Source organism: Vollenhovia emeryi, unplaced genomic scaffold (genome assembly GCF_000949405.1).
Source record: "Vollenhovia emeryi isolate VEMERY1.0 unplaced genomic scaffold, V.emery_V1.0 DF939261.1, whole genome shotgun sequence".
NCBI classification, from domain to species: Eukaryota; Metazoa; Arthropoda; class Insecta; order Hymenoptera; family Formicidae; genus Vollenhovia; species Vollenhovia emeryi.
In genome coordinates this window covers 190066-207801 of record NW_011967105.1, presented here as the reverse complement: position 1 = coordinate 207801, position 17736 = coordinate 190066, and the positions used below count along the sequence as shown (strand labels likewise).

Genomic DNA, 17736 nt, shown 5'->3' with positions numbered 1-17736 from the left:
ACTGAAATCATCATTGATCTTTATTTTTGTATATTTTTTGCAACATGAAAAAGAAGTCATCAATTATTGATTGCATTTTCTAGGACCTGTATCGTGTCACTTTTTTACTCTTTGTGCTCTAACAAGTTTCTTAAATATTTTATTTTATAAAAATATTCTAATTATCACAAGTATTAACGGTTAACATTATAATAATTACCATATTTGTAAGATATTTTTGTAACCATTGTAAGAAAATATTGTGTCTGGTATATAAAAACCTATAACAAGAGAATCCTACGTTAGTTGTAAATAGACAATATAATAAATTTATTTGTATTTTTCTAATTTATAATAAAACATCTGTATAAAAATGTGCTACGTATGCGTACAAATATGTAATTATATAACATAACAGTAACAACTATCCTAGATAATGTCAGACTTTCCACCTGCACGGTTTGGCGACAAAACTCACGTATCTCTCGGTACGTGAACTTCGATGTTTGCTTCGATGACTAATTGCTCAGCAACGATAGAGACAGCGGATTCGCGTCTCTGTTGATTCGAGACAGTATCTAGGAGCGATTACAAAAAACATGATCAAAGTAGTCACCCTCTTGCCTTAGGCTAACATAGAGTTGCATTACCTTCGCAATTCTTATCACATTCCACAATTGTCTGCTTGCGGTAAAAACGCTGCATATTTAATTGTACGAGAGTATGCCCGAATATGAAGTATCCAAGGCATGCTCCGATGGCGAGGGCAATGGTGAAGTATGCATTGTATGTCATAACAGCCATCATCAGGATGTAACCCAGCGCAGTGTGAAGCGACCAGTGCAACGTTTGCAACGTCCAACTCGAGCAGCTTCCACTGAGAAAACACATTTAACATCGGCTTGAAAACGCTTAGCTGCTGCTCGAAAACAAGTGTACTGTTTAAAATAATAACTAAACTCGCGAGTAGCGATGATAATACATGATTAATTTCGTAATTATTAAAATACTATTATTGTTACAACGCACACTGCACTTTATTTATATAAGATACGTACAAAAGTTTTCGTGTATGTTACAATACACAAAAATTTTCAATAATTGCAACAGCATATTCCTGAGACCAAATCAAGTAAAAAAAAGTCCTGTATTACTTTTTCCTCCGACAAACAGTGGTCGAGATATCATAAGCTAAACACGAGGGGGAAACAGCTGACCAAAATCTTGTACACCAATGCCCACTAATGCCCAGTGGGCATTACTTTATCTCATGATCTTATTATATCTTTATAATGCCCCAAAAATGGCTTAGTCTCCAGCCTAATATCCAGTAATGTCGCAAATCTGTACACCACAATGCCCTCAGCGGTTTCCCCCTCGGTTAAACATGGAAAAAGTTATAAATTTTCTCTTGAGTATCCCAAAGTATTAGGCAAATAAAAAAGTGTTTCGGACAAAAGTCATATTAATTAGTAGAATAAGACAGTATAATAAATAATACGGGGTTCCATTTGAAAAAATTGAAGGTGACCTTTGCGTGATCTTCAAATGACTGTCCAAAGTCAAGTCAATGGCACCACCTTATGTCCTCCTTCGAACCAAACAACTTTTGTTTTTCCGCGTTCATATTTTTGGAGATATTTGCGTGTATCATGTAAAATGAGACACCCTGTATAATTAGATGTTGAAGAGAAAAAGGGGAAACGTGAAAAGGGCACAAAACTTTGCCGCAAAGAACAAATCTAATAGCGAATTCGATTGCTTGTTTCGTGCGCGCCGAGTCAATTCCTATATTTAACTTTGTCGTAAATACACGTTCAAAGAGCATTTAGGCAAAAAATGACCCGTACGGATGCTATACAGATCATTTTACTGGCTCAAACATATTTCAAGAGAACCTTAAGATCCTTAAATAAAAGAATTGACAAATAAACGAGCCTTTGTGTGCCCTCAGTGCGCACTAGTGCAAGCAACCGCACTCGCTATAACAATGCACATAAATTTTAAATAACAAAGACTCTTCCTCCAAGCTCCTACTAATCAGCAGAATCCTTAGATAATTTGTCGTCCCTCCTTTTCCACACGCTGAACGAAAAGTTCCATTCGCATTGAGACAAAAATACTGCAGCTATTGTTCGACGTATTAAATACCAATTAAATCAATTACACAAGCGACTCAGAAGCCGCGTACATGCGGCTTATCGCCGCGGGGAGATAAGAAAACAACAACGTACCACTTTGTGTGAGTCCTCAGGTTCTTTGGTCTCATTTTAGATAGGAGGGACGAGCTCTCCGACGTGGCCGACGTCGTCCTAGACATGGGTCTGATGGCAGACGGCTGCAGGTAGATCTGCGAGACCTTCATGGCCTCGTACAGCACCGCGAGGGCAGCCAGACCCAGGCACGTCGCCACCAGACCCCATACCGTGGTGACGTTGTATCCTGAAAACAGGAAACTGCCCACATCCACGCCGAACCAGTACGACATATGCATCTGCAACGGGAGCACACGGTGTGGGCTTTTTACGGAGCAAATGCGGGGGGGAAAAAGGAAAAGAGGTGGTCGCGCGAACGAAACGTGAAAGATCAAGAGCGCCGCGCCGATTACCTCAGCTCCTTCTGGCGCGCGCCTGCCACTCGCTCGAGACACTCATGACGACTGATAAGAAGTCGCGCGTGTACGAACGCCTACGCATTCTATCGGCATCCACCTAGTCTAACCCCGAGCTCTCTCAGCTTGTTTGCAAATCGTGTCCTTTCAGGCACGCGGTCCTCCTCGTCCGCCAGTTCGACTTCGATTCAAGTACACCAGGCACCGGAAGAGCCTCTCTTCCGAGGCCTCGATCTCCCGGGATTCCTACGTACATACAGTGATGGTCGCGACAACTTTTTCTTCCCAGGTCACGTCCCAAAATCTTCTTCGAGCAACATTTTACTCGATGGCCCGCTGCGAGTCCACTTTTCAGCGTTTTCGATCCACTTCTCGAGCAAACGTTCCCTCGGAGGAAACGTGGGCCTGAATCCAAATTCACGTTCCTAAACTCACTAAAAAAAGAGCGTCTCGACTGTTCTGTTCATCACCAACGCGGACCACGACGCATCCACCGTGCACGACTATACGTGCGATACGTGTCCCTTCACTCCCTTCTCGGTCAGAGTGAAAGGAACGCAAGGTCGAGGAGACGGCACGCGTCACCGCGGGCTCTGATTGGCGCCCACCTGCGGCTTCTACCAATCCTGAGGAGGGGCGGGGAAGGATATCGGCCGGCTTTTTCGCGGGGTTTAACAGCGAACAGCTGATGACGATCGACGGCGCGCGGTCGTCGAGCGACGATTGATAGTAGGTGGGGCCGATTCGAGACGAAAAGGAGGAACGTACACGGACCTTCCGTTACGGACTTGCAACGCCGTCTCGATAAAAATGGAATTGCCGACGTATCTCGCGCTCCTCGCCGCCTGCGTTTCGCTCGCCGCGAGCGTAGACACGCTGGGTATTTATCCCGGACACCTTTCACCCGGGAAACTTCACTAGAGATGTACTTTCGGACTCTCGCCTGTTCTGAGAATCTTCATCCTTCTTCTTGTTCTCTTTTCTTCTGTACACTCGAGATTTAATTGCGCGAAAAAGGACTCAATCGGAATGTTTTTTTTTAGAGCCCGGCAAGGTGACGATAATAATACTGAGTCAAAAGGAGGGCTACAACGCGGCCCACGCTGATTACTTGAGGAAGAGCATCTACGAGCAGGCCGGCGCTCTTGAAGGGGTACGTTTGGTCGCTACAAATTGCATCCTTCGCGTTTAGTTCCATTACGCCTGGTCTACAACGAGTCAGAACTGTGTGTCGCTCCCTTTTCTTCCACCCAGAAAAGGATCAGCATGTAGTTACGATTTCTGACTAGCGACTGACAACTCATTGCAGACCGGGCCTTGAGCTTTCACGAGGTACAATGCTAATTTCATTCGTTGGATAAACCGCAGTAACGTCAACATTACAATTTTCCGTAAAGTTTCCTCAACAATGTGTAACTGCTGTGCATGACATGTTTTGTATTATATCTCTGTTGTCGAGTAGGACATTACTGATGTTATTTGTTAATATTAAAGTAATATTATTAATGTTATGTAACTATTAGAGTCGCGCGGTGTTCACTGGGAAGTAGGCGACTACGTCTATCTTGTCCTTGTCGCCAGATAAGTTGTCTGTATGTTCTAGGAATTGCCACACGTCGTGCTGTCCCACGAGCTCGACATCAAAGGTTCCTGGACGATAATCCCGCTGCTGACTCACTTGTCCAATGAATTTCCGGACGTGGAATGGTTCTTCTTTTGTTTAGAAAATACCGTGATTCGGCTGGAGAAGCTACTGAATGTTCTTGGAAAGTTTAGCTCGTCGCAGGTGAATCGCGTTCTTGCCGCCAAGAGCTTTTGACAAAGGACAATTTGTATTCCAAGTAATTCGTTTGTGCAGAACGTATGGGTCGGACACACGCTTTATGATCATGAGCCTACCATTATTCATCACTTTGCGCATCGTACCAAAAGATTTAGGTATCCACACATGCCGTCTGGGTTTGCCATGAGTATTACGCTATTAAAGAGGTATATTTTCTTTTCATGTTAAATAATCACCATTATACGAGTCGTAACGTAAACAGCTTCGAAGGAATAACTGAAGACGTAAAATAGGATATAAAAATTCAAAACTTGACAAAATGCAATTGTCTAAACGTATAGTCACGATTTGTCCTCGTTTCGTTACTTTTGTTCAAAAGTTACCCAAGTGGCCAGCGTGAGCGCAAGTTGCTTTCATATTGCTAATAAAACTGTTAGCGTCCTGCTCTATGCGTCTATTTCGTCTATTGTGCTGTTGTTTGCTAGCATTGGATATCTGAAATGTTCGCTCTGTAGCTTTGCACTTAATTACAACAATATGCTAACATTACGCTAGCTGTATTTAATCATTCAAACGGTGAATTCATATTCCTAGCAAAGAGCTATCAGTTGCTGGCATTTTATTTCCATACACTGCACACTGGCTATTTGGGTTAAGAATGTAATTTTTTAGCTTGGCCAAACAAGTCTCCGAGGGCAAGGAACTGAAGACAGATTTTTCTATCGACGTAGCGTACGAATTCGCGGCCTTTGTGTTAAATAGCACTGCCGTGAAGCTGAGTCATATGTCTAAACTGTGCATTGTGTCCGCCTCCGATTGTGCCACGTATCCCCGATTCTTCCATTCTTGTGTATGTCACACACGATATGACTTACTAATCAACGAGAATAATTTTAACAAGTTAGAACAATATATTCTATTCTTCAACTGCGTCGATATAAATATTCTTAATTTGCAGAGTTCTTCCGTAGCTCCGAAAAACATTTATTTCGCCGTTAAGACTTGCGCCAAATATCACTTGGACAGAATCCCGGTGATTAAAAAGACATGGGCAAAGTACGATTTGAACATCGGATATTTCAGTGACGTAGCCGGTATGCCTTGTCAATCAAATTACATATATTTTGATATACTTACAGTCTTCGCAAGTTGCTCAATTGTTTTTACTATCTAGACAAAAATTTACGAGAGGCATACGTCGTCCCGAATACCACTACAGGACATTGTGCCAAGACCTATGGTATCTTGCAAAAAGCCAGCAAAATACTAAAGAAACGTAATTTCGATTGGCTCGCCGTTGTCGATGATGACACTATATTCAGGTGAATGTAACTATAATATATTAAAGATCCTTATTTAAAAGTTGCCAAAAATTTGTAAAGGCTGTGTAGACAGCTCGTAATCTTCGTTTTTAAAAGATATTAAAAAGTTGAAGTGTACTTCAATTTATTACAGTGTGGTACGTTTGTTAAACCTGCTCACGTGCTACAATCCTAAGCACTCGGTCGCGATCGGCGAACGTTATGGGTTTCGTATGTGGAACAACGATTATGGCTATCAGTATTTAACTGGTGGTGCAGGTGTCATATTATCAGCTCCCTTGGTTCACTTAATGGTAGAACCGGGCGCGTGTACTTGCCCATCCGCGAGTACTCCCGATGACATGCACCTCTTTGGACTTTGTTTGTCGCGACTTGGAGTAGAAGGAGTGCATTCTTCAATGTTCCATCAGGTATGCGTAATAATTTTTTGTTATCATTTATATCGGACATTGAACTAACGTATACAAACATATGAAATATTGAAAGATACATGTATATACGATCTATAATTAAAAACGATATAATCCTAGTAGTGTTTAACGTCTAATGATTATTACTTTAATAAAATGATATTAAACCATATATTTAATAACTGTTTCAGGCACAACCTATAGACTATCCTAACGCGTATTTGGCATCCCAAGAACCGATATCATTTCACAGATTCTGGTTAGTTGATCCTAAAGCTGTGTACAACGATTGGTTTGCGGAAGTAGACAAAGTCTTGCCATTTGCAGACAGATCGAAACATACAGAATTATAAATATATAAAACAAAAATTTTATAGAAATTTGCAATAAAATTTTTTATTTTTATATTTATAATCAGACTATTTATTTAAAACATAATTTCTCACATATTTCATTTTTATCTAAAATATTGTTTAAGATATAAGTTTTATCAGTTAAAATTTTTTAATATTTAATAATATATATGTGAAGGAATAAAGGACGAAGAGCCGTGGCAGGGTGTTAGTGTCTAAATATTTTATTCTAAATTTATTGCGAAAAAATATCACCTCAGCCAGGATTTGAACGTGGACCTCTCTCTCTTGCTAGGCGGGAGTCTCAACCAATTTGACCATCAAGGCCATATCCTTTATTCCTTCACATTTGTGTTTTATCACATTTCAGCCATACCAATTTTATTAATTTGTTAATAATATATATGTATGTATAACAAAATATATTAATATAATTGATGATATCCCATACAGCACCGAAGCTTTCAGAAACATTGCAACATTGCAACAATGTTTTCTGAAATTTTCCGAGAGCTTTGGTGCTGTATGGGATACTAGTTAAAACACGTACAAGTTGTAAAAACCGTTATAACAATGTATATATAAAAACTATATTCAATTTTAATACTAAAATATTAACATGATATTAGTCACCGATTAAAAGTGCAACAAGAATTTATGTCAAGGCACTAATTTTTACAGCATATAATAAATTATTTCAACATTTCAATCAATATCTACACAACTCTGAACAACATGAATTTGTGCGTTTGTTTTAAATTATCATTTGAAGATATTACTTTGAAGTCTATGTAAAACAAAAGTAGAAATTTGCACTCTTAAGTCTCATACTTTTATTACAATTTAGATTGGATTTCTTTCCACCACGATGGACGTTCCAAGTTTTCTTTGTCTTTAAATATCCACTCTTTTATGTGCTTGTATACCTAGACAAAAAGACATTTTTAATTTCACATATCGAAAGATTACATATAAATAATTCGGTATAAAAACTATAAAATATTTAGTGGTAGCAGGATATACCTCGCCATCGGACATTCCTAGAGCAGAATTAAGAACGAAGTCTGACGGCGCCAGTACGTCAACTAGCGCAACAGCATTGTTAACTAAATCTTTGCAGAGCGTTATAATTCCTTCCCGCAAAAAACCGTCTATGTTACTGTTAGGAGAGGCATAACCACCGCCGTACAAGTCTCCCAATCTCTTCTCCAATGTTATAGCTCCGAATAGAGAACACAATTTTGTGAGTACCTCTCTTTCGTTTACGGTCCATTTTGGATCGTGCAAACATTTGATAAAATACAGTAGTACGGCATGCTATAACGAAAAAAGAAATTTATTGTATTAATTTCCATTCTATGATAATGTAAAATTGTTTGCAAATACTTGTTGAATAAATGATGCTCGTGTATTTCCATTTTAGAATTTAAAGCTTAGATTTCCGCTCGATATGAATTGTGTTTTGAAATACAATGTGTCGCTTCTTCTCAACTTCAGTTGAAATATTATTATATGTATATATCTTATTTACCTCTGCATATACGAGAGACAAGGTTCGTGCTAAAAACGATTGGGAATTGTTTTTTACATCAAAATCAGACAATCCATTTGATTCGAGTTCCTTCACACGTTGATGTGTCTTTTTCAAATAATAACAAACTAACCATTTAAAAGCTAGGAGCAAATCTAAAATTAACAAAATAGCATGTTAATCGCAACCTGAATCATTTGTCAAACTAATAACTTGCGGTAGTAAAGTCCTCTATTATGAGACAAGTTCTTAATATGAAATAGCAGGGTTTCTGTTAAATTAATAAGCATCGTCTAGTGGTTCCACCATGAATTTATTGCCCTTGAAATAAAATCTGTTTAGTGGAAAATTCATTGTTAGATCGTGTTGTCGCGAAAAAAGATTTGTAATTGAACTTGGACGTTAAAAACCTGTTATCTCACATTATAAGGCTACCTCATAATAGGGAACGTTCCTCTATATTTAAATACAAAGAATCACTTTTATCATACTTTCAGGTTTTAATACACCTTCCGTTGTAGTTTGATTAAATTTAGTTTGAAGTATTTGCTCTGCATTCACCAGAAAGTCCACAGAATTAAGGTGAGATGGTACGGACTGTCCTTTATTAATATTAGCCCATTGATTTAACAACCAGTTACTTGCTTGTTGAATAAGTACGTTGTTTTCCCCCTCATACGTACAATTTGCATCGTTTTGAGCTCTTATATCACCCAAACGAGACACTAAAAATAAAATGACAAGAGTTCGTCTCAATATGTATGTACATGCAATACATATATGTGATATTGCACTTACTTTTTAAGTATCCATGCCCACCGCAAGATTCTCTGCAATCCTGAATCGCGTCGCGCGCAGTCCATGAACAAAATGGTTTCGCTGCAGAAGATAACGCGTGCATCTCCATTCCTATATCGGCAAGCGTGTCTTCATCGTCATTCGTGAAGCGGCTTAGTTGAAGCTCAAGCATACTTTTTTGCAACGTCATAGAAAATATTTTTATCGCATACACCTCGGCTAAATGAGGAAGGATGCGCCATTGCTAGAATATACATATTTTACGTTAATTATGATAACCTTTTCTTTTGCTCAACTCGAAATAAAACCCTCGTTGTTATGCGTACTTGCGTCTGATATTCTATAACCGGCAATTCATTATCCTGGGTGGGGCCGAACTGTTTCCTGACTGCGCAGTAACGTATGGCGATCGTTAGTGCAAGGCTCATATAATGCATGCATATCGCAGTAATGGCGACACGACCTCCCGAGAGTGCACCCAACGACAAGCCTGCATAGATATAACAATCAGTGGAATTAATTACAAAAATTACAAAACTACGCCATGTGCGTTCATCAGAGCCGAGACCAGAGAAAAAGTGCGCTCCCTCAGTAACAAAAAATATTTCTTTTACGGCATGTAAAACATAATAAAAATAATTGTTATCAGTTATGTTTAATATATTATAATAATCTTAGTAGAACATCTAATCATTATGTATACAGGTTTTATATATTATAAAAAATTGTATTGCAATTTTTGCACCCCTACAAATCTTTTACATAAGGCAAATGCCTTGTTCGCCACTTTCTAGTCCCGACTCTGAGGGTTCATCGTGCCAATACTAATTCTCACCGTATCTCTTTCGTTGGTCCTTCAAAGCGATGACGTACTTCCCATCTTCGCTGACATCCGCGGTGCGATTTAACAGGCAACTACGCGGTACAGAATAATTGTTGAACATTAAAAATCCATTGTCTATTCCGTTAAGGGCTATCTTTTCGCCCATGTCACCAACGACGACGCCGGGAAGAGGCAGATGAGTTTTCAGATCGCGAATCTGTACGATGAAAACGTGCAGGCCGTGGCTCACCCCGTCCGGTGTAATTAGCTGCGCAAATACAAGGGCGTGTGTCGCGCATTTTCCTAAAAATTACAGTATATTAGGAAATATAGCAAGTACTGAATATATCAAGTAACGCTGCATCTCATTGTCGGTCGTAAATTGTTTATCGACTAAAACTTGCCAGCAAACTCCAAAGCAACAGTACGTAACATCAATATAACATCAATGTAAATGTAATATAACACGGGTTGGCTCACCTAAACCACCTGCCCAACATTTTGCTGCTTCAAAATCAGGTGTATGAAGGATAAAACTCTTCGTCGCCACGTCATACGTTGCTCTGGTTCGCATGCCTTTCGCGTTGGTTCCATGAGAAATTTCAGTCAACGCAAAGCAGCCATTGTACTATAAGCAATAAGAACATTATAATAAGTTTTATCATAACGATTCACGAGACTGTCGCGTTCGTACATACGTGGCCACTTCCAAATTCTGCTACAAGATGTTGATGTTGACTGGTACCCAACGCTAATATGGAACTTGGAACCATACCATACGTGATACTCATTTTTATCGGTATCGACCCATCGTATTGAAAAATATAAAGGTAAGATTTAAAATCTTCCAATGGCTAAAAAGGTTATACGAAAATTGTTAAAGCGCCGATATTGTTTCAAACGCTCTTATGCCAAAGTTTTAGACTCACTTATTCTCATATCCTTTCTACACCCAAGGACGATCCATCCTGCTTGTAGCTCATCCGGGCTGCGTTCAGAAACGTCACCCGAGCGCCCCAATGTATCGTTTCATCCTTGTTGCTCACCGTATGTTAATCAAGGATAAAATAATACACCGGGGCACTCGGGTGAAGTTTCTGAACGCGGCCCGAGTGGAGAGTAGAGTTACACGGAAATTTTTATATGATTTCACTGTGATTTTTAACCGTCTTCTTACGGCGTAGTCTATCCAATGGATGAGCCACAAGCGAGAGCATCCTCAGGGTCGAAGCAGAACGACTGTCTTGTATTCTTAAGTCACAAGACAGTTATTGTGCATTACTTTAAGTGACCATGAAGAATTTTTCAAGTTTACAAGAATGACTGTACACAACAGTTTAACTATTTAAACGATCTTTTGTTATCTTAGTTTCAAAAGACCGTTTAAACTTCTTTAAATAAGTCTGTTACGTAGTCTGATACAGGCTTTAGAGTGCAAGACAGCCATTCTGCTCAGGCCCTTAGGGCCACTTTAACCAACTCCGATTAACTTTAATCGACGATTAACTTAATCAGCAGTGTCGCCAACATGAGGACTTGTTGCGTGTGTCGTTCCTAACTTAATCTTTTCGACGCATAGTATAATTGTGATTTCACGTATTAAATTAAAAGACTTTTCTTGAAAACATACAACAGCTTTAACAGAGATGAAATTGTTACTAAGAGATAGATTAAGAACGGTACACACAAGTCTTCATGTTGACGACACTGCTGATTGAGTTAATCGTCGATTAAAGTTAATCGGAGTGGGCTAAAGTGGCCCTTAGCTGTAGAAAGGGTATCAGCGAATGCTAGCTATCACAATTCCCACTGAACAACGACTAACCATTTCACTAATATTAACATTATAATTCCTTACTCAAAATGTAAATGTCATTCGCAAATGTGCATTTCACTTTTATATTTACACGTCGAACGAGAAATCATAATATTGATGTTACTCCTGCTGACTAATGATTACCAGGTCATTACAACTTGTGGCTACATAAATTATCATAATTACATCTATGCCATTGTCGTAGAGCACTTGTATCTGAGCGTTGCTGCGTCTCCGAAGCTCATCCAGACTCTCCGGCGACGTCGACCTTCGAAACGCAGGGTGGTTTTCGAGAAGTTGCCATAATTTTTTCTAAACATTCAATTGATCTCTTTAACACGTGCCTACGCCAGACTTAAAGTGCGCGCTACTGATACGATACCTGGCTCCGCACGACATCCTCTCCTTCCAGGGACAACTTGAACGACTTCCAGTCGAACGTTGCTCGTTTCCTGTAAACGTCCAGCGGTCCCCTCGGCGGATCGCTTATTATATCACTGGCGGTGGACATCGTGCGCTTATGCCTTGCAAAACTGGAATTTTCGTAACGTGTCGTGAACGAGTAACAATTACAGCGGACCTTACCGTTTGGTATTAAGAATGGTAACACACGGTTATTCAGCAGTTTCTGCATAATTACAAGTTTGATGCTGTTTTAATTACTGTCACGAAAAGTTATGTATCACGTTGACGCCGCGGCGATCGTTATCCCCGGCCGCTGACTGGCGCTTTCGATAATCACTCGAGAACGCTTGTGAAAAAAACATGTCATCTGACATAAGGTCGAGTGGGGCAACAAGGCAGCTAGATAACGAGACGAGGCGATAAACGTGCCCAGCTATCTACCCCGCGCGAAAGGTGACCAGTCCTGTTCGCTTGTATTTAGAGTTGACCGATTTGACGGGCTTACAATGGGTCTGTTTTTTATTGCTGCACTCCTGAACTAGTGCACACTGGTGCAATGAGTTGGAATGAGAGGTAATCTATTTGTTTCATTTTAACTTATTGCACTAGTTCAGTAGTGCAGTAATAAAGAACAGGCCTATTGAAAACTCTACATCGCGCAGGGCACAACCATAGGCTTGTTTTCTGTTGCTACACTGGTGAACTAGTGCAATAAGTTAGAGTAGGACAAGTATATTTTTTCTCATTCTAGCTTACTGCACTAGTTCACCAGTGCAGCAATAGAAAACAAGCCTATGGTGGAAATAACAAGGTGAAGCATTGCGCATAATGGCGGCAGCTTTGCCGGTTAAACCAATCAGAAGACGACCCATTTTGTAGGCGCCCTTTATATTATTAAACATATTATTAAACACATATGAAGTAATATGATGTCTCAACATTAATTATATTTACTACTTACTGCATATGTAGCTTTGTCCACTTCTTTTTCATGCAATATTTAAAGAAAGGACGTAAGCATCAAACAGTGAACTCTATACATACTGGAATGAGTGATCTATTGTTCTGGCTGTTGCCGAGAGAGAGGTGCGTTTGGGTGAATCCTTGTCTCCTTCTAGTACTACCTGATTGGGTAGTCGCATATAAATGACGAGAAGAAGGGCGTCACTTATATGCGATTATCTAATCAGGTAGTACTAGAAGGAGACAAGGATTCACTCAACGCACCTCTCTCTCGGCAACAGCCAGAACTATAGATCACTCATTCCAGTATGTATAGAGTTCACTGGCATCAAACGACGTGATTGACGACAGGCGCTGATGGAAGCAGCCATATTACTTTCCTTGCAAAATGGGTCGCTTCTTCTTTCTTCTTCTTCTAGTTTATTGGCTCCCGGCTCACTCACTGAGCCGATACGGCCACGACGAACCAATAGTCTTGATGGTGTAAATATCTTATCGTGTCATCACGTTTTTGATGTCACACAATGCAGAGGCCCAACTACCGGACCTCGCGCGGGATGATGCAATCCCTATTAGATGATGCAACCCGCGAGTATCAAACTTTTTTTTTTCTTCAACCAGAAGACGTGCGAACCGCTCAACGTCCCAAACGGAACTCGCAAAATGGGTCGCGCGATGATTGGCTTACAAAATTGAACGAGTGCGCATCGGGAATGCTTCACCTTGTTATTTCCACCATAGGCACAACGACGTTTTTACGACCGAACCAGGAAAGGTGTCGACTGACAACTGATTGAACTGATTAGCGGATTAGCGGTGATTAGCCGCGAGTGCAGCCATGGTGTAAAGATACAAGGTGAAGCAATCTGGTGGCGCAGTGTCAGCCAATCAGAAGCGGCCCAAACTACCAAATTGACCAATCAGTAATTTGCCCCAACCATCAACTGCAAATCATTGCGGTTGAATGCACGAAGAACCAATGAACAATTTGCCCGAAAAATTGGTCGCGTGCGCAATGTTTCACCTTGTATCTTTACACCATGAGTGCAACGTCAACTCTAGTCGGCATCTAGAGATGCAAATTTCGCTACTTTCGCCGCACGCTGTCGTCGGAGAGGGGCTAACGCAAACAAGCGAGCGGCCGTGTACGTGTGCGCTCGGGCGCTTCGGCCAACACCGGTCGAGTAGAAGAGCATAGACGTATCTGCTCTCTCTTTCTTCGCCGAGGCCTCCTAAAGATGATCTTAAGACGGTCTTGAATATAAGATCTGATTATGAATACCGGCCAGAGAGAGAGAGCAGATAACGCCTAAGCTCTTCTACTCGACCAAAGTTGGCCGAAGTGTGCGTTATCCCCTCTCCGACGACAGCGTGCTGTAAAAATAGCGGAGTTTGCAGAGAGTCGCATCTCGCATCTCCTCCCTCCTAGAGACCCCTCTAATCAGAGGGAGCTTTCCAGCAAGCGACACAAGTCGACACAAATGTTCTGTCTTTCTTCGCATTCAATGAATAATAAAGACAGAACGACACTTGTGTCGACTTGTGTCGCTTGCTGGAAAGCTCCCAGAGTCGCGAAATAACGTCCGCGGTGTTGATTGGTGCCGCCATGTCTCGTCAAAACCCGGAAGTAGTCGTAGCGGTAAATTTAATTTACTCGCGCTCGACAGGTCGTTGCGTAAAAATCCTATGGCCTATGGCAGAGAACGATCCGTAAACGCTTTAGAGACTGCTCAGTTGTAGATGTAAAGCCCGCTGCAGACGATGCTATTTTTCCTGCTGGATTGCTTGCGATTTAGTAAATTACTATCATTGCACCACTCAGCATTCAGGATTCCTAGTAATTTACTAAATTGCAAGCAATCCAGCAGGAAAAATAGCATCGTCTGCAGCGGGCTTTAGATAAGGCCTGTTCTACGTTCTATGTCGCTGCCGGATGTCGAAATGTAGCGAATCTTATCGTGGCCATCTTTCACAACAGGCTTTACAATCGGAAATACTAGTTTAAAACTGTGTTTTATAACACCACACAGCCGATAACAACCGCGGTTTACGCAATTGAATGGCCTTTGCAGCCTTAATCCACTATTCCTACTGCCATTGTAGACCACGCGTAAAGGCCATTCTACAATTGCGTAAACGTAGTTGCAGGGTTGGAGGAGTACAAGTAGTAGTAAGTGTTGCAACATCAAAGTAATGTACAATAGAGTAAGATACGTCGTAATTAAAGTGAATGATTTGGTTAGCCTTTACGTCCTACATCGTTGTAGTCGTGAAAGATGAAGTTCAGCCAACTTTTACAACAGACTTTACAATCGGAAATGCTAGTTTAAACCCAAGGAGAAGAAAAAGTCAGGATGATGTCAATTTTATTGAGCAAATTTATGTCAAATTTTGGTCAATATGGCATCAAATTGGCCAAAATTTGACATAAATTTGCTCAATACGACATCAAATTGACATCATCCTGACTTTTTGTTCTCCTTGGGAAACTGTGTTTTACAACACTGTACAACCGCTAACAACCACGTTTACGCAATTGTAGAATGGCCTCAAGACCGATGGCAGAGAACGATCGTTTTCTGCCATCGGCCTATATATCGATGTTTTAAATTTAAAAGAAAGCGAGCGAGATTCTGACACGTCCGCAAGTATGCGCACACCAGTGAGTTCGCTGTGCACCTCGCGACTCGACGACGGACTGACGGCGAAATGGGGTCGGCGCACTCGCGAACGTCCCGCGGAGAAATCGAGAACCGAACTTGCAAACCGATCGCAGCAGACTGTTCGTCGTGCGCGCGCGGATCCGCGCACGTGCGCGGTAAACTTGCGCAGTCACCGCACACTTTGCACTCAAATAACGCGGCAATCGCTAACAAGATATCTTTTTTTTAATCATCAATTACTGATGATAACGAAAAGGCACACGCTTACCTATTGCTTCGACGCGGCGGCCACAAAAAAAGCGTGAGACACGAGGAAACAGGTCTTGAATAATCTTTAATTATTCGAGAAACACCGACTCCAAATGGACGGAGAATATTGGAAAAGATAAAATGTCACCGACGTTTCTTACCTGTTTTTTTAAGGGATGAATTATTACCGTCGTGTAGAAAACAGTGGACAGATAGCGACAATAATAAATTAAACGCGAAGGAGCCTTGAATCGAGAATCGTCGAACTTTGGCGCACGTACTTGTGGGCAGGATGGCGGCTCCAAGTGCGTCTCCCCTCATTTTTCCCCTCCCCTCCGCGAGATTAAGTCTAGGTCTTAGATAAGAAAAGCCAGCGACTCAAATCTATATATTTGCGATTCAGCTTGACGTAGAGCGAGATGTAAACAGGAAATTTATGTGGAGGGGTTGAGATTTTTTCCTCCTGATCCGGACTTTGGAATTGGCGGGACTTTCACTCGAAGTGTTAGAATCTGTTTGTTTCGTACATAGAGTGCCGTTTTAACGAGAGATTGAGCGTGTCGAAATTAAAGAAAGGATTGATTCCCACTTCCGGATAGTGCGGAGAATCCAAGAAGAATTCTTTTTGCATTTTCCAAATTGTGAAATGAATTCCGACATAGATTTTAAAAAATCCTACAGATTCTGAATGGAAAATTGCTTACGACGCGCGATCTTGTCCTTTGCCAAAATTTAGGACTCTAGGACGACCCGAGTCGAAGACAGACCCTCGACTCGAGATTTAATTAATGACTTGTCAATATTTGTTATATGCATGTGGCGTGTATTGGGTTGATGCATAAGTCTGTCCCGTTTTTAAACAAAAAATTTCATATCTATTATTTTTTGTCGATATGCATTTAATCAGTGATATATGCAATCTTACGAGTTGTTTTGTGACGATCAGTTTCAATCAAGGCCAAGATTTCGTGACTGTCATTTCCGGAAGGACGCCTAGGACGTTTCTCATCCGTGAGATTAAAATTTCCATTGCGGAGCCATCGGAACTATTTTACGAACGGTGGAATCGTCAATAACATGTTCTCCGTAGACAGAACATATTTTTCTCGTGGTCTGAACAGCAGTTTGCCTTTACAAAAATACGTAAAAAGCATAATATACCGAAAGTGTTGCTCATTTTTATCCATCTTCATAAATTTACACGACTCACAAACATCAATCGACGACAACGAATTTGACAGTAAAGTTTCCGTTCAATTGCTACTTTTAAATACGTCGTGTAAGTGTGAAGTTGATAGCAGATCGAATTCGTATATAAAGTGCGCAAATATTTAAAAACGAGACGAACTCATGCATCAACCCAATAGATTATATTGGAAAACAAATATACAAAAAAAATTTGAAAGCTGTAAAAATTATACGTCATGTAAATGAGAAATTCATTCATAAGCAAAAACAAATACGTACCGCTTTATAGAATGATTTAGAAGATTGTTCATAGTTTGGAAATGTTCCTACAATATTGCACTGGAATGTATGATATTGCAACGTTACTGTAATGTAGTTAAAAATGTTTGTGCTGCATGGGTGTACGTGTATATGTTCGTAACGTTACTCTTAAGAAACTTTTCTATTAATATCCTGTATAACGTCTCAAGCAGCAAGATGACAAGTAACATCTTACTAACGTTTCTAACGTAAATAAGACGACGTTATTCTCGACGTCAATCATTATCTCTTATGTTGATGGTTGTATTTTATGCCGCAAGCAAATATCTATTAGTAAAGTCGAAAAATAGAATGTTTTGAGGAAATCTGGCAGCTCTTGGAGATTTGACAACCTAGTATATCAATGCATGTAATCATTAATGCGTTAAGTGATATTTTTCTTAATGAAACAAGTCACATGAATTTATAAAAATAAAAGCACCGAAGCATCCATACTATCCGCTCCTTTGTGCAGGAGCCGCCTTAAATTAGTTACTGGTTATCGAAAAAAAATGTAACTGAGTTAAGCTACAGTTACAGAT

General features: G+C 40.4%; 3 protein-coding genes across 7 annotated transcripts; 1 reads left to right on the top strand and 2 right to left on the bottom strand.

The window, feature by feature from the left end:
* Positions 1-2: 2 nt before the first annotated feature.
* On the bottom strand, positions 3-3106 carry LOC105559648 (probable low affinity copper uptake protein 2). Its single transcript, XM_012008114.1, has 4 exons — positions 2588-3106; positions 2214-2473; positions 630-856; positions 3-557 (listed from the first exon to the last, which is right to left on the bottom strand). The coding sequence occupies exons 2-4, from the start codon at positions 2471-2473 to the stop codon at positions 454-456; spliced, it is 591 nt and encodes a 196-aa protein (XP_011863504.1). The 5' UTR covers positions 2588-3106; the 3' UTR covers positions 3-453.
* Positions 3107-3257: 151 nt separating this feature from the next.
* On the top strand, positions 3258-6507 carry LOC105559649 (beta-1,3-glucosyltransferase). Its single transcript, XM_012008115.1, has 9 exons — positions 3258-3470; positions 3634-3743; positions 4194-4376; positions 4449-4579; positions 5046-5223; positions 5332-5467; positions 5548-5695; positions 5829-6105; positions 6297-6507. Exons 1-9 carry the CDS (start codon positions 3401-3403, stop codon positions 6456-6458), a joined length of 1395 nt encoding a protein of 464 aa, XP_011863505.1. The 5' UTR covers positions 3258-3400; the 3' UTR covers positions 6459-6507.
* Positions 6508-7018: 511 nt separating this feature from the next.
* On the bottom strand, positions 7019-17220 carry LOC105559643 (peroxisomal acyl-coenzyme A oxidase 3). Of its 5 annotated transcripts, none has more exons than XM_012008090.1 (12): positions 17174-17220; positions 11809-11959; positions 11613-11738; positions 10309-10464; positions 10091-10238; positions 9623-9913; positions 9114-9277; positions 8788-9031; positions 8481-8714; positions 7990-8144; positions 7482-7775; positions 7019-7384 (listed from the first exon to the last, which is right to left on the bottom strand). In XM_012008090.1, exons 1-12 carry the CDS (start codon positions 17203-17205, stop codon positions 7295-7297), a joined length of 2085 nt encoding a protein of 694 aa, XP_011863480.1. In that variant the 5' UTR covers positions 17206-17220; the 3' UTR covers positions 7019-7294. The 5 variants fall into 5 exon arrangements, with proteins under 5 accessions (XP_011863480.1, XP_011863483.1, XP_011863482.1 ...); XM_012008093.1 differs by lacking the exon at positions 17174-17220 and adding an exon at positions 15868-16021 and having other exon boundaries at positions 11809-11961; XM_012008092.1 differs by lacking the exon at positions 17174-17220 and adding an exon at positions 15455-15560.
* Between the last annotated feature and the right edge of the window lie 516 nt (positions 17221-17736).